The sequence below is a fragment of the Mesocricetus auratus genome, unplaced genomic scaffold (genome assembly GCF_017639785.1).
Source record: "Mesocricetus auratus isolate SY011 unplaced genomic scaffold, BCM_Maur_2.0 Super-Scaffold_6730, whole genome shotgun sequence".
Taxonomy (NCBI): domain Eukaryota; kingdom Metazoa; phylum Chordata; class Mammalia; order Rodentia; family Cricetidae; genus Mesocricetus; species Mesocricetus auratus.
In genome coordinates this window covers 77,889,380-77,906,276 of record NW_024429184.1, presented here as the reverse complement: position 1 = coordinate 77,906,276, position 16,897 = coordinate 77,889,380, and the positions used below count along the sequence as shown (strand labels likewise).

At 43.3% G+C, this 16,897-nt stretch overlaps 1 protein-coding gene across 3 annotated transcripts in view; it reads right to left on the bottom strand.

Annotated features, from left to right (window-relative positions):
- Positions 1-856: 856 nt before the first annotated feature.
- LOC101835431 (urea transporter 1) overlaps positions 857-16,897 on the bottom strand; it is a 39,374-nt gene continuing 23,333 nt past the window's right edge. For all 3 annotated transcript variants that reach the window (XM_021230901.2, XM_013118003.3, XM_005076476.4), the window contains 6 exons: positions 15,147-15,275; positions 12,798-12,990; positions 10,528-10,675; positions 10,198-10,332; positions 5,118-5,167; positions 857-3,405 (listed from right to left, as the gene is read on the bottom strand). In XM_021230901.2, the coding sequence (XP_021086560.1) occupies positions 3,232-3,405; positions 5,118-5,167; positions 10,198-10,332; positions 10,528-10,675; positions 12,798-12,990; positions 15,147-15,275 (829 nt within the window). In that variant the 3' untranslated portion in view covers positions 857-3,231. The remainder of the gene's footprint in view (positions 3,406-5,117; positions 5,168-10,197; positions 10,333-10,527; positions 10,676-12,797; positions 12,991-15,146; positions 15,276-16,897) is intronic.

The following is a 16,897-nucleotide window of genomic DNA, read 5'->3' as shown; positions in this document are numbered from 1 at the left end:
TTCGTTGGGCAGGAATCCAATGGGCCCAACCCAAACAGGAAATAGGATTTCTCGTTGTTTATTTGAGATCACGAACCAGAAAATGTTGGACACTCATTTTCAGTGCCTCATTGAGCTCAGAATGAAACGAAACGCAGCGATTTCCAAAGGTTTCCTGATGTGGAATGATCTAGATGCTTCAACCATTAGATCAAGATAGAGGGCCTTCGAGTTGGCTCCGCGGGTAAACGCTCTTGAGGCTGGTCCTGAAGATCTGAGTGGAGCCCACATGGTGGAAGGAGAAAACAGGTCATCTACCAGTTATCTTTTGACCCTCACACGCACTGCAGTGTTCTCTGCCCCCCATACACACAAACAAGCGAATGTTATTTATTAAAGATAATTATTTAGAATTCGAGTGGGCCCCATGCTTTCCTTGTGTGAGCATTGCCAAAACTTATCCTCTGCTGACAATTTGTTAGTAAGAGGATACAGAACCTTTTTATGAGGCTGGGGCGACCCAATGTACTCAGGAAACATTCCAGCAAGTATTCCACAATTAATCTTCATATAAACAGGTTTGTTGTAGGTCTCTGTCTCAAATTCCTCTATAAGAGGTAGACTGTCTGCCAGTCACCACATCACCACATTCAGCATGGGCATGTAGGTATCACATGATGTATGGTGATTGGTACCCTATGCCATCCGGCAGACATGTTGTCTGTCTGCCCAACAGTTTTTTTTGTCTTGCTTTCTCACCCATTGCTTTAAAAGCTGACAATACTGTACACAGGCTTTCCTAAACTCTTGGGGTATGTATGTGAATGTTCAAATCTATATAATAGCATTACTAACTATAAAGGCACATGAGACTGAATTGAGCTGTGAATATAATTTATTCATATGTTTACAAAGGAATCTGTTACACAGACAATAGCAAAAAAGGTACAAAGGAACCCTAAGAGTTTTTTCTTAACTTTAGGATAATACTTAGTAACAAAAATACCTTAAAGACATTAATATTATATAAATAAAATAATATAGAAGGCTTTAGTCTTGTTCCCATTCGAAGGACTGAGACAGCACTGGCTTAGGTGTGTTAGAGCCCTGTTTTTGAGACAGGCTCAGCTGCATGGTGGACACTTCAGTCCATTCTGCCTTCATGCAGCGTCTTCATTTCTGGGGGGCCGGGTCTTTGCGTACACTTTTTTTGCTGTTCCCAAGCCTTATTTCCCAAATTCCAGACAGAATAATTTCTGTTCAAGCACAGGAAATTCAGATTCTCTATAGGACAACTCAGGAATCAATGACAATTGCAAATCCATGGCTTCAACGAGCTTTGGTCACATGATTTAAAATGGTCACAGTTCTCAGGTTCCTGAATAGAGGGAGAGTGACCTGACGTATTTGCATCAGCCATTCAGCAAACTGTGTATTGTCTTCTCAACACTTTGTATTTTTGTTTGTTTGCTTGTTTTTGCTCATCAAGACAGGGTTTCTCTATGTTATAACCCTGGCTGTCCTAAAACTCACTCTTTAGACCAAGCTAGCCTTGAACTCAGAGATCAACCTGCCTCTGCTTCCTGAGGGCTGGGATTAAAAACCAGCAAGCACTGACTATTGAAAGAGGGAGAAAGTGTTTCTTTTTTTGTTTGTTTGATTTTTGAGACCGGTCCATTCAGAGTAGTCCACACTACCCTTCAACTTGTGGTGTTTTTGCCTCAATTCCTGAGCGCTAGGATTTTGGGCATTAACAACATATTCAATAGGAAAAAATCTTTAGGATTTAAAATGCTACTTTCCCAACCTCCAAATAACAAATTTCATTGGACAGTTGGCAGACAGCAAGTGGAACTCTCTACTGTCCTCTTAGGTATGATGGTCATATATTTTTTTCACAGAAACTGCAACTTTTAAATTAGAAAATTTACTAAGAAAACCTGGAAAATTTCCTCCATGCATTTCTTTCAGGTGGTTCCAATACCATTGGTTACCCAAACAGAACATTAGTGTGCAGAAAATGTCTGTTTAAAAAAATGAAACTAGGGGCTGGAGGGATGGTTCAGTGGTTAAGAACACTGACTGCTCTTCCAGAGGATCTGGGTTCAATTCCCAGCACCCACCTGGCAGTTCACAATTGTTTGGAACCTAATACCCTCACATAGACATATATGAAGGCAAAACACCAATGCTCACAAAATAAAGATAAATTATAAAAAATAGAAATTAAAGAACTCTTGAAAAGACTATGTGAATGTGACTTAACTGCCAGTGTCTAGAAGATGTCCTTAAATTCATTTAAAATGTAGCTTTTAATTAAAAGGTTCTTGAGGTTAATGAAGTTGCCATGTATCTGAAGCACTTAAAAAACTAACATATAGTCCCAGTGCTTAGGGAATGGAAACAGGGATGCTGAGTTCTAGGCTAGCCTGGGCTACATCACAAGGCCTTATGTCAAACACCCCCAAAAACTAAGAAGTAAAAAATAATATAATAATTAAAATAAAGCAACTATGCTAAGTATTCCATACATATATATTTTATTTAATGTCTAGGAATTGGCTATTTCAGTGAAAAAATTTCATAAGAATAAATAAACTCTACCTGAATTTTTTAAATTCCAAGAGCAGCAATACCAAACTATTTTGACCAGCAAAGTCCTCCCCACAGCTCTGTCAGCTTGAAAAACCCTAACCATTCTCATCAAGAACGTCACACACACGCAACGGTGCAGGAACCACTCCACTGCTGGGCTAGGGACCAGCCTGCCATCAACGTGTTCCACTGCAATGTTGGCCACAGTTGCCATGAGTAACTTGTGCTAATTCTGAAAGCAAACTGTTTATCTGAGGACTTTGGGTTGGCTTTGCTTCTGTGCCTGGGAATCCCGTAGGCTTAGATGGTTACAGAACTTAATTTTTAATACTGACATCAAAGATAGCTTTAAATAATAATTATTCTGTTTCCATTCTTCTTTGTCTTGGAACATTTTGACTTTATAAATACATTGCAATATTAACACTACCCAACACACAGAAGGGCTTAAATTCCATTCCAGAGACCGTGACCTGGACATGGTTCTCATGTGCTTGATGGAATACAGTCAAAAAGAAAAACACAAAGCAAGCAAAGGATGGGTCACTGATAGCCTGAAAGCTATTCCCCGTGAAAAGAAGTTGCTGAGAATCTTGAAACCAACTGGAGCTGCACTTAGAAATGTCTCATGACCACAGCTATTGTGTGGCGTTGCTTTTACAGAGGGCTTTCAACCATCCTTTTCTTGTTTTGTAGGAAGAAGATGCGGTTCTCTTCAGAGTAGGTGACTTTGCTGAGGGGTATCCTGTAGATGTTGGGGTTTTTCGTGGTCATCAAGAGGAACAGGAGTGTAGCCAAACAGAAGGCCCACGTACCAGCTGGCAGTTGGACCTGGGGAAGAAGAGAGAGTCAGGCCACACATCATTTTAAGATTCCATTTGAAAGTGTCCACACAATGAACCACCTGAACTTTTGACCCAGGGTATGAATTGGTGGGGGCATTGCTCTGGAATCTGCTATGCCACCTCCTGATATCTTAATCATGTCTAAGATGTCAGGGCATCTGCCATTTGAAACGTTTTCACTTGTCTTTTTGCAGCAGTCAGTTTTGTCTCTTCTACATGTCTGTCCAGTTTTCTCATTTATCCATACTTCCTAAACATGACGTGCCAGGGTGACACCAGGCACACAGGATGACAGCAAATTGCTAATATCTCTTGACTATTCATCACGCCACAAGGGCTTCTTTGATTAGTCAGTCATGGGAACATTTATGACCTTGACTTCTCCTGGTTACTGAACTCTACATGTTCTATTGTTTTTTTTTATTTTCTCTCCTAAACAGACTTTTACATTTTGGGGGGTAGGTGCCATGCTTCAGTGCTACCATGCCAACTCACACATTTCTGAGTATACTCCATTGATTAGCTTTAGCCTTTTGTATGGACCTCACAAGTGCGATGGGGAATAGCGTACCAAAAACTGACTGCACATCAGTATCATCTTCCCAGTCATCATACAGGATACACATTATCCTCAAATCAAGGGATGGAGCCTCAGGATCGGAAGCTTTCCAGATCTCCCTCACTAACTCTGGTGGAATCCATCCAGTTGTGATCCTCACACTGATGATACCTATGAATTTTCTTTGTTCAGGTGTGAAGGACTCCACAATGCTGTCATATATGCTTCATCATTCAGATCTACAATTGAAGCTTGGCTTCCTGCCACAGAGATGCTGTGTTCCCATAGAGACCTTCCCAGATTAAAATCACTATGAGCTGCTGAGAGAGTCAGCTGCTACTGTGACCCACAAGCAACCATGAATGCACCAACATTGCCTGAGCCCTGCATTATCTGCATGATAGGAGAAAGGGAGAAGGAAGCTCAGGCATTAGGGAGTTGGGGGTCCAGCCCAGTTAGGGAGTATTTGGCTCCTCAGGGGAGGGGCAGGAGAAGATGAAAGGGCAGAAGACAGTATTAAAAAGGAAGAAGAAGCCAGGCATATTAGCGGGCCACCTGAGGTCCAGTTTAATGCAAGCCTCAGCTACACAGTGAGTTTGAGGTCAGCCTGTGCTGGTAGGAAAGAGATAATGAGCAAAGATTTGCCTAGGAATAAAGAAGTAGGACCTAGGTCTGAAAAGTTTTATTGATGAGTGGGTCAGAGTGCAATGAAGACTATATAAAGACTGGGTTTTAAATCACACCTGTTTCTTTAATCAATTATCTCTGATCTTTTCTGATTTCTCAACTACTCTACAGGTCTGATTTTCTTAATAAGTAAATTATATTCTAAAGTCAACTTCTCAGCACCCAAGTTAGACTATGAACATGATAATGTGGTATTGAGTTATTGATAAAGCTATTGTTAAAGTTATTCTTTAAACCAAGTAATCTGACATTTGTAACAAGCTTGGTGATTGTAGTTTGGACTAGAGTTTGCTGTGATATTAGAGGGTGGGACTAGTCGAGAGTCAGCATATGGGAGCACAATGGTGACATCCTCATGGACCCTGTCACCAGATGCTGTTAAGGTTGGCATCAGTGGATTTCCGTATCACTGACAAGTCATGTTGTGGACAAAACAAGATCAAAGAACTCACCACAGCCATTAGGTGTGTCATACAGGCTCCGAAGTAGGCAGTGAACAGGGCTACAAAAAGAGAAAAGAACACTGTTTGGTAGATGTACTTTTTATCAGCACCCTAGACTGCATGTACACTTTTGCTTTCTACTAGACAGCTCAGCACCCTAGGTCTCTAGTTATAAATGTGAATTTAGACTTAGAAGCTGAGTTCTGATCCTAGTCCATCCCTGCAGAACTCCTTGTTCTCATTTCTGTCTCTTTGGCTATAACAGGACCAGCAATCTCACAGGGATGGGTGAGCATGAAGGAAACAACACAAATGCAGCACCCAGTAAGTACTCAACAAAAGTAGCCTTGCAGCATGATTTGTATTTTTACTGTTGTAGCAATACTTTAGGGAAAATCTTTCCATGGCAAATAAGCTGCCATGTTGTTTTATATAAACATGACTGGATTTAGATGAGACAGCCTGGATTCTCTACAGTCTCACTGCATCTAGGAGCCTCATACTAAGTGTTTGAATTTTATAGCACAAAATTATGGAATCTGGAAAAAGAGGAAACAGCTAGGGGCATGGCAGAAGCAGAGTGTACCCTGAGATCCTCTTCATGTAATGCCTTTCCAAACACTGAAGGTGGGCATGCAAGTTAATTAATAAGCTTCTGAAACCTTTATTTACTTTGAGAAAAAACAAACAGATAAAAAAAACCCCAAACAAACAAAGCCCCACTGCAAATGGCATGTTTTGGCTTTTACTTGACAGGAACAAAGGCTCAAACAACCAACCATCAATTTCTTTGTCTTGGCTAAGGGCAAGGTGAGGGGTCTGGAATGTCCTCAGGTTTTCTAAAATGAAAGAATGACTTTCCTATATTAACCACATCATCTTCTGGGCTACTGATAGACGGTCACGAAATCAATCGATTGTTCAATCAGTACCTACCAATCACACGAGCTATCTTGGGAGCATGGCAGAAATGATGAGAGGGATCTCTGATCATCATTTACTTATCTTTTTTTCCATCTTTTATCCCCAGAACCACGCTGCTTAAGTAGTTCAATGAACCCTCTCATGTCTTAGTTTCTCACGCTAATAAGGGCTAATTCAGAAACAGTTCTGCTTTCAGATTCCAGCTCTTTCTTGTATTCGCTGTACAATGAATGAACTCAATTTTTTTTAACCATTCAGAACTTTAAGGTCTGCTGGAGGGAGGCAGACAATGGAATCTCAATTGAAATTTTATATCCACCCAGAGTAGCTGTGAACTCTTCCCTCTTAACAGCGTACTAGGGTACCACTCTTGGAAGAAGGATGCTCGTGGCTTGGTTGGGAAGGATTTCCCTCTTTGCTTTCATCAATTTTCAAGATCTAACTGAATCATTCACCTTCTATTCCCAGGTACTCTGCTAAGCACAAGCTGCATTCTGGTCTGCTCATTTCCTCATTGTCTCTTATATCCTTCAAAGGCCCAACATGCTTCTAAGGCATGCTTCAGACACTCTTGAGTTTTGTACTGTTATATGCTTTGGAATAATCTCTAAGTCCATGTTGCTCTTTTCTCTACAGTGAGAGTCAGACTAACAAACAGTAGGCTGCTCATCCGTGAAGACATGCAGTGCAGATCTAGGACTGGCTTACACCACAGAAGTTTCTGCATAGTGCCCGTCCATGTGGAGGTGATTCCCTGATTGCATTAGAAAAGGCCCTGAAAGTGCTCTATGGACAGACAGCATAACAAACAAGACTATTCCTTGACCGCCCAGTTCCTGATCTCCAGGTAAGGAAAGCAGCCCTGTCAGGTGCTGTTATAGGTTCCCAAATCCTTGCTGGAATGAAGACAAGAACAGTTCTGTAATCAGTGTCTGCTATTTATTTACCTTGGCAGACAAGATGGGCCTTTTGTTTGGCAGTGGCAGGGCAACATGGGCAAACTGAAACTTGCTGTGGCATTTTACACAAAAGGCTTGCCTTGCAAGAGAGGTTGGAGGTCTGTCTCAAGAGTTCCTGTGTGGGTATTAGAAAGTCTGCTGGATGCAGTGGGGATGGAGTTGACTATCAGCCTCAGAAGGAACTGAGTTCTCTGGGGATGAACTCCATATCTGTGGACATTAGAATTGCCATTCCTTTTGAACCGTCAATTTTGATTTCAGAAACATGTACAGAGATATTAATATAATGCACATTTGGATATTTATACCAAAGGCATTCATTGGAGCAGTGTCTGAAATGGCGCCAAACTGGAAGCTGTGTAACTACCCCTAGCACGACGGTCTTGTCCTACCTAAAGCATCCATATTACCTCAGCCAGCAGAGGCCCTACATCCCCAGAGGAGCCATGATCTCCTGATGGCTCATCTGTACTAAGAGAAAGGCCCTGGCTTCCAACACCCATTGAGAGTTGTCACTCAAACAGTTGGAATCCCTGGGGCAAAGAAAGGGGACACCCAAGGAGAGCAAATGCCAGGAAAGACAGACACAAGTGGAGCAAACACCACAGCTGATGCTTAAACGAAGCCTGAAGCAAAGAATGCAATAGGTCAGTGTAATGAATGGAGCCAGAAGTTGGTCCAGTTGACTAAACTGGAGGTTCTTGTGAAGGGATAAAGAGGAGAAATAAGAAGAAAGTCCACAGCAATGGAAAAGCTCACAGAACTAACCCACAAGGAAAGGAATATTTGGAGAGAATATTTGAAAAATTAAAAGCAGACAAAAATCCCAGAACTCAAGAAAGACAGCAGAGTTCACACTGAAGGGATTCGAGTGAATAATAACAGAGGGGGCGGGGAAAACCCTGCTCACATCTAGACAGGCAAGAGAAAGATAACTCATATGCAAAGATAAAATTCCAAATGTCCAGAGAGCAAAATGGAATTACCTCTAACAAGAATTAGGGCCCAGTAGGAAATTGCTGTCTACTGGGTCCACATCCTGATCCCCCGAACCTGTGACTATGATAGGGACTGTAACCTTGCTTAAGTTAAAGACTTTGAATGGGAAGATTAGCAAGCGTAGGCTGAGTAGACCAGGGTCATCACCAGGAGCGTGTGGAAGGCATTACAGCGCTGCCCGGGGGAGGAGGATGGTACAGCTTCCCCTTTACCTTATTCCTCTTTGCACTTTGTACTGACTGAACTATTTAATTGTATATTACTACAATAAAAATAGTGAGAAGATCCCTCTTTAGGGAAAGCATTTGCAAAGGTCATCCTTCTCATCAGCCTGCCAGAACCAAATCTACTCTTCTTATGTTTTTGGTTGTGAGCCTAGCCTTTAACAGCTGAGCTGTCCTTCCAGCCCCCAAATCCACATTTCATGTGGTCAAAATCTTTCTGCCTGACTTGGGCTGTTGCCATGCCACCAACACCATCTTTCCCACTAAATGGACTCCACTCCTGTGCTAGGGCTCACAGAAAAGCCACCTTCTCCAGGCAGCACTCCCTGATAACTCTAACTCCAATTGCCCCACCACCAGATCCTGGACTACAGATGTTTTTCTTGTTCTAGTCCAAACCCTGAGAGCCTCCCTCAGGATCCCCCCTCCCCTAAATCACCAGTTTCCTGCCTCTACTACTGCAGTTCTCTTTGCTCAGGAATCACAGGGACACCAAAGCTTTCTAGTATCCATCCAGGCTGCATCATGAATATCTAAAGACATTTAATGCATTTGTTGTGACCACACACACAGAAACATAAAGTCTGCACTCCTGATAAAGGTGTGAAAGCAATCTCAGAACAAAACTGGGGGCCGGGAGGATGAGAGACGCTGTCCCAGCTAAGCTACAGAATCTGGCCCCTAGCCCTGCCTGCTTTGCTCTGAACTTGAGAACAAATAAAGAATAGAGGAACAAATATTGACAGAGCTCAGCTGAGTCACTACAAAGTGACAAAATGACATCTAAACAGCGCACAGCTGCTTGAGATCTGTTAGCTTCGCCACAGCATAAACCCAAACTGAGCAGTGCCTATGAAACCCTCCGTCTCCTCTCACCTCCTCCTCTCCAGATCCTGCCTCGCACATGCTCTGCCGGTTAGCAAACAGACAGATAGCTGAGGTTGGATGGTCTGTGATAAAATGACTTTAGACACATGCTACATCAGGCTAGAAACAATTTCTCTACAACCTGTGATCCCTTTACCTTTTTGTCCCCTAGGCTGTCACTCTTCCACTCTGGGACTATTTTTAATGTTTTTACTTGTAATGAACTAGGGATGACACAGGTTATGGGTAAACGTCTGTCCCTCATCATCAGATTGAGGAACCCACCAGCTTTGAGTCTACCTTACTTTAAGGAGCTCACACAGGGTCTGAAAGCTACAGCTGAGAAGCAGCCCAGGGTAGTGGGAACATCTGTGGGGCACATTGGCAGATGTAGTGTCTAGGTTTGGATTTAGTCCTCCTGGGCTTAATGTGCTTTAACACTTCCGTGACCCAAGTTCAATGAGAAGGATGGAGCTGGACTCTACTCTAGCTCTGAAGGCAGGATCTACTGGGAATCATGAAGGGCTAACAAATCAGTTCTTAGCCTGTAGTCTCTAGACCCCCCGTCAGAGGTACAGGTTTCTCCCTCTGCCTCTAACTATGTCAGAGGCGTATCCAGCAGTCTGTGTATTCACCAAGAGTGCAGGTGATTCTGGTGAGCGTGCTCAGGTCTGAAGCCAGCTGATTAAGGGGCCTCTCAAAGGACTGAATGAAACCCTACCTGGTTCATCAAACAACATAGCTTTTATATTTAGCTCAAATTATATTTTAGTTTGGGGTGCATTACAACAAACACACACACACACACACAATCAGAGTACAGGTCATGGACCTATTCCCTCAAATATATATTGAACAGAATGGCTTCTAGGACTGCACAGGCTCTTCCTTCACAATAACCAGTGTGGCAGATAAAAATGACTTTAATTCTCCCAGAGGGAGAACATCACTTGTCCTGTTAGCTAGTGAAAACTCAAACGCCAATTCCCGTTTCAAATTCTTATATGATCCTTTTAAATGTTTTGAGTAATTGTTTAGTGCTTGCCCATGATTTTAATCGAGCCCTCATGGGCACCCCCTACATATGGGCACCCACACCATATGTAGGATACTCACCACAGGCCAGAGCCAGGAGGTGGGTCTGCCAGGTGAGTGCCATGAACATGCCCCCAATTGCAATGCAGGCGAGAGAACTGTTGAAACCCCAGAGCCCAGCATAGATGTCTTCAAACGGAGCTGCAAGACTGAGTCCTGTGAGGCAAAAACCAAGAGTAGTCAGAGCTTGAGGCAAAGAGCATGATGCTCTGCAATGAGTTGTGGGGTCCAGGGAAATATCCCAATAGCCTCCCTTGCTCAGAGACCTCGAGAAAGCTCTGCAGTATAAAAGATGCCTGTGACATGCATGGGATGAAGATGCTTGTGTTAGGCTGCAAGACTGTTGCTCACCTGCGATAACACCCAGCAATGATCCAATAGCAGCATGTAGGCACATGAGTGGAGAGGAAAGAAGAATGGCACATAGGAAAATGCCCCCTGTCCATGGGTTGTCACAACCATAGATCTGACCAACTCCCACTGGAAGAGACTTCAATAGCTGCAATAAAAAGTAAAAAAAATTGTAGCCACTCGGACAACAGACAAGAAGACCAAGGACACTGCAATCTTATATGATTTTTAGAATTAGAATATTTTATCCTTCAAGATCAGTGCAATGTTTTATTAATACAGGAAAAAACTCTCATCTGTTCTTTGGCTCTCTCTTTTGACAGGTGCATGCTGGGCATGACTTTTACAAACCTCATTTTCTCACTAACTTTCCCACTACCGTGAGGCTGCCAGTGTGGTCTCATGACTCCTGGTTCTAATGACCTGCTTTACCTTCCCTAGTGTGGCAGGGACACAGGTCATGGTCAAGTTGCTTCCTGCTGTCCATCAGTGCTGGCAGAGAGTCAATACTGTTCCATAGTCTGTAGAAATGCTATTCCAACTGAGTTGGCTGCCCACACTAAAAGGCCAGTGAACTAAGATTAGCTCATCCATAATTTAGAAGCAATTGTAGCCAACTTGATGAATCAGGACCACATCTGCCCTTCTGACACTGAGTGGAACATAATTTAGTAAAAATGTCTTTGGCTTATCTTAGTTATTAACACCTGTCTATCAGATCTCAAGATGTGAAAACACAAACTTCACAATTCTGTTTTCTGACACAGGCCCGAGTCTACCTGGAATGTTTACAGAGTAGCAGTTCTCAGGAGGGCACAGGATTTGGCTCAAACAAATAATATTTCCATGTAATAAATCTTTTGGTTTGGCCGGGAAAACATAATTACTTATGGCTTCTCCCTTTGAGCAAAACATTTCCTAAAAGATGATGGCCTCTCCACTTTCTCAAATGTCTTTTGGTAAGGACCTAGAAACGATGACTCTGCCTGGCAGGGGAAACCCCACCTTGGGCTTCCAAACATTAACTTGGCCTTTGTTCATTGCACTGGATCTCACTGAGATTCAGTCTCCCTTAAGATAGTCCCTAAATGCTTTCTGTACCCAATCTTGTTTACACAGTCATCTCCCATCTTTCTAGACTGGGAACTTCACACAGGTAAAGAAAGATTGATGAGACTTTTATCTCTGAACTCCGTATCCTAGGTATCCCTTGGGTAGCCAAGGGTGGGAAAGTTGAGTGAGCTATAAACAAGTTCTGAATGGGAAGAGGTCAACAGGCCTCCAGAACCTTCAAGTTGGTAGTTCCTGTCTGAGTTATCCAATCCAGCAGGTACTAGCCCCACCTAGTTCCTGAGCATCTGAGCTGTGGCAGGTGAAGCTGAGAAATTCATTTGTGAATGCATTTACATCTAAATTTAAATAACCCCATCGGGCTAATGGCTATCGGATGAGACAATGTAGTCGAGAGAGTGATACAATTTTACAATGTTACTTTTCATTAGTAGTTGCTTTTCATTTTGGCCTAGTTCCAAGTGCTCCTGTTTGCTTACTGGGTCAAAGATAAAGGAAAGGCTATGTAAATGTTTCCCATGTTTTCCTCACTGAGCAGAGAGGATGGCAAACGGGCATAGAGCCAATCTTTCACATATTAAAACAAAACCAAAACCAGTAAGGCCTCTTTTGTTTTCTTTAATTTCAAGTATCTTCTTAGTCTCATCAGAAATTAAAAACATTAAGCAAGGTGCTGAGATGCAGCTCAGTGGTACAGTGATTGCCTGGCATGTATGAGGCTCTATTACAGTCTGTACACACACACACACACACACACACACACACACACACACACACACACACACACACACACGGAGGGGAGGGGGCCGGGGACGAGTGGCAAGAGCTGGAATTCAGCTTGGGAGATGCAGGTTTCTGAAAGCCTGTGCCTATCTGTAAGGAGGTACACCATATCCACACCCTGTGACTCAGCGGATCTCAAGCTCTGCCCACCAGCACAGTTTAGAGGAGCTTGTTGATACCCATTCCCAGGCTCCACTGTACCTTGAGAACCCTTTGTAGCCAGTTTTACAGAACCCCAAAGTATAACAGTTGTGACTGGGGACACTGATCATGAACACTCTACCCAAATGAGCAGCTACCTGCTTTGTCTCAGTTACTCAAACAAGGGCTAAACTTCCCCCAGTGTCTGATCTCCAATGAACTGTCCTCAGGAACTATCACTACAGATTTTTAGGGGAAAAAAGTTGATATTTTACCTCCAGGGCGTTGAGCTCAGACCATGTGATATTGGGCACGGAGGTGACAGGTGTGAAGAGTTTACTTGGAAAGAACGGATTGTAATGTCCTGTGGCTGAAATGTACATCGACAACGCCATGTTGAAAGGGAGAGTGAAGACAGGGAGGTCCCATTTGCTGAACACGGAGTTCAATGCACTTGAGAAAACTGGGCTAAAGAAACATACAGAGGAATGAGAATCAGTGACAAGCAACCAGGCTGAGCCCCCAGCCTCTCCACGAGGGGAGGGAGTCCGCTGCAGCAGCTAACTTTCTCTGAGGTATTGTGCTGACAAACCTTCCACAGTGGGTAGGAGTGGGGTGTGTGGGGGGGGGGTTGGTGACCTGGGATCAATCCCATGACAAAGAAAACAACTCTAAAACACACCACAAAATGGACTCTTGGTTAACTTTTGGAAAAAAAAACAACAAACCCAAGGTGGTTCAGAGTGAGTTATAATCAATGTTTAAAAACAAGTTTGGAGCTCTAAAAAAGTGAAGTCTTATATGCATAGTTAGTGTCTTATGATCCTGGGGTCCTTCCTCCATAACAGAGTCACCACCGTCCTGAGTTTGGAAAATAGCACTCTGCATGCCTTCTATATAGGTATCTATTTTGAAGAAAAGAAAAGACTAATTATTTGGGTGGTTGGGGCTGTTAAAAAGGGGTCTTACAGGAGTGGGCTATTGGTAAACTTGAGTTATTGGTAGATTTCACACACAGTCATGTTCTCATTTCATGGTGTGCAATTGTAGGCTTTCTTTAGATGGTGTAGCTCGGTGGTCCTTAACCTGTAGATCATGACCCCTGTAGGGGCTGAACAACCCTTTTACAGGGGTCAACTGTCAGATATCTTGCATGTCAGACATTTATGATATTTACATTCTGATTCATAATAGTGGAAAAATTACAGTCACGGCATTAGGAAGGTTGAGAACCTTTGGTGTAGATAATTCTCTGGGCCCTTGCGTCACCCTTGCTTGTTGACACAATGGAGAAGCATCCTTGGAAGATCACAGCAGATCCCCTACTTGGGTGAGTGTAGATCACCAGAGGGCCATGGTTCCTGTCCTTGAGAAAATCCTTCAGAACAGCTCCCAACCTCCTAGGGGAGGCTGTTACTATGTGCAGGGCCTCTATACACCTATGGGTGCAACCAGGGTGGAGCCCTCCTGCAGGCAGTGCCCATAGTGGGCTCCTTGGGTTCCCTCTGTGAGCATGTTAGTATTTTATACTTTAGATATGATAGAGAAAGATGAATTTGTTTCCAGAAAATGGAATTATGATGTCAGCACAGAAGCTAGATTTAAATATTTAAATATGGTATTGAATTTAGAAAGAATAAGAAAGGGAGGTGGCCATCTCTGTTAAGTCTGAAAGGTGATTGCACTGGTAGGGTGATACTTTAGAATCACATGTGGGGGACTTAGAAACCTTGACTTCTAGGCAACAGCACAGAGCAGTGTGTGTGTAGCTGAGGCTTAAAATGCCTGGATGAAGGGGACATGCATGCAGCTGAGTTTGACATAGGGACAAACAGCTGGTTGTAAGAAAACCTGCACCTCTTAAGGTGATTGCTTTAGTTTCTATAGACAAAGATATAGCCTATTTCTAATTCTTTTAAGTATTTTTTAAATTTGTGGTAAAAGACACATAAAAATTGCCATTTATTATTATGCTGTTTTGCCTCCTCCTGCCCCAATAGCCTCTCTAGACAATTAGCTTGGAACTCACTATAAGTCTAGGCTGACCTTATATTCAAAACCGGGCATTGGTGGCACATGCCTTTAATCCCAGCACTGTGTAGGCAGAGGCAGGTGGATCTCTGTGAGTTTGAGGCCAGCCTGGTCTACAGAGCGAGTTCCAGGACAGCCTCCAAAACAATACAGAGAAACCCTGTCTTGAAAAACCATAAAAAAAAAGAAGCAGTCCATCTCACTTAGCCTCCAAAATGCAGGGATTATAGGTATGAGCCACCATAGCTGGTACCGCTTAACTATTTTCATTTTATTTTACATTTAATTTGTGTTTGTGTGGGTGGGTGTACATGCATGGAGAGGCATGTGTGGAGATCAAAGGAAGACTGGGGAGTCAGTTCTCTCCTTCTACCTTTTGGTTCCTGGGATTAACCTCAGGCTGTTATCCTTGGCTACAAATATCTTTGTCCGATATACCAATTTGCTGGCCCCATTTAACTAAAGTGTAAAGTTCAGTGATATATTCACAGTGTTATAAACTACCATTGACTCACAGAGTCGTTGTCACCTTACAAACGTGTGCTCATTCCCTCTACCCTCCACAGGCATTTTGTAAACCAGGTACAACTTACCAAGTCATAGACATAGCAGACACAGGGAGTATCAGCCACCAGAAATAGTCGCCCTTGTCTGAGAAGACAGCCATGAGTAACCCCACAAGGGTGGCATTGTAGCCCTGGAGCCCGGCTGCTATTGCTGACCTGCAGGCATGAGGGATAGCACAGGCATCGCCTGAGTGGATGTAGTTAGGATCAAATGTAAACAATACTCATAACTTTAGAAAACATACTCATACTTGGGTATGTGTTCCAAAGCCTTTTATGAATCATACAGATACAACTAACTAGTGCAGTGAGATCTATGTAGATGAAACTCTGACGTGTGTGCACAGAACAATGCCCTTCAGCGTATGTCACAAGCCACAGAAGGATGGCATTTGGTGGAGGAGAGGGGCCTGGGCAAGGGAATCTGCTCTTTGTTCCCTTCCTGAGAAAATTCTTATTTATTATAAACGATTGAGGACCTTGACTTGAACAGGGCTTTCAGCATTTGAAACAGTATTAAGTCGGAATTTTCAGGGAGAGACATATGATTCCTGGAAGGCAAGTCCTTTCATGGTTCTTTAGACACATCCAACTTCAACTTAGCGGACATTTTCATGTTCTCGGGATTCTGCTTTGGGGACTCGAAGTGTACATCTCCAGGTTATTGCAGATAAAAATGATTGCTTGTACTTGCCCAGGCATCTATTTAATTATGTGCACACTTAGCTCTTCTCATTGAAGCCTCTCTGTGATGGTAAACTATTCAGCTCAGTTCTAGAGAACCCTGACTGATACACCCACTCTGTGATTGGCATTTAATGTCACTTTCAAAGACTGTCTTATATGTCACCTTCTACTCTGGCAGTAATGGAACCTGTGTCATAATCAGGAAGTAGAAGCTACAAGAAAGCAATGGGAATATTTCCACAGAATAAGCCCCTAGTCTGGCAAGCTCTGAGTTGGAGATGAACAGCATTGTGAAAGACAATGGGGTCCATTTCCAGCCTGTCCCTCAGAGATAATGGCCTTGGGGACCTAGGGGGCAAATGTGGTGAAGTTAGGTCAAATGCAGGGCCTGTGGGGGAGGGGCTGCAGCCAGTGAGCTACACTGCAGCGGGTGTGAGAGTTTCGGCTTTTATCTGACTGTGCACAAAGGTGTGCCAGTGCAACCAACAGGCTGGTTTCATATCTATTCATCATTGCGGCGAGGATGGCAGAAGTTGGACTCTAGTTTCAAAGTCCTTTGTCTTTCTTCAGCAATCCTCCAGAAACTGGAGTTATGCATGAGGACAGAGGAGAGCTCTGTGGACTGGGCCACCCTCAACGTTCATCAGTGGACAAGGGATGGCAACATCTACAAGTCGAGAGATGCCACAGTGCCAGCCCCAGGAAGACTCAGCCACCTAAATGCCGTTGTCCTTTTGATTTGTTTTAGAACTAAGGAAAGGAAGCACATGTAAAATCTAAAAGTAAGACTTGTCTTCTAACAACTAGTTACCGAGGAAATGAGGGTGTTCCCCCTCTCCCCAGTACCAGGGATGAAATGTAGGGCATTGTTCATGCTAGACAGGTGCTCTACCACTGAACTGTGTGCCCAGCCCACATCAGGTTTCACTGCAGTGAAAACAATGGGGGACAAATCCTGGGATGTGTGGCTTTTCATGAGCCCAGGAGCTGAGCTGGTATTTTCACTGCCCACGAAAGGAGAGAACTACGCTAAACTAGAGAAGGACACAGCACACAAAGGGGGCTGGTAAGCCATTGTCTTTTCAGGAACG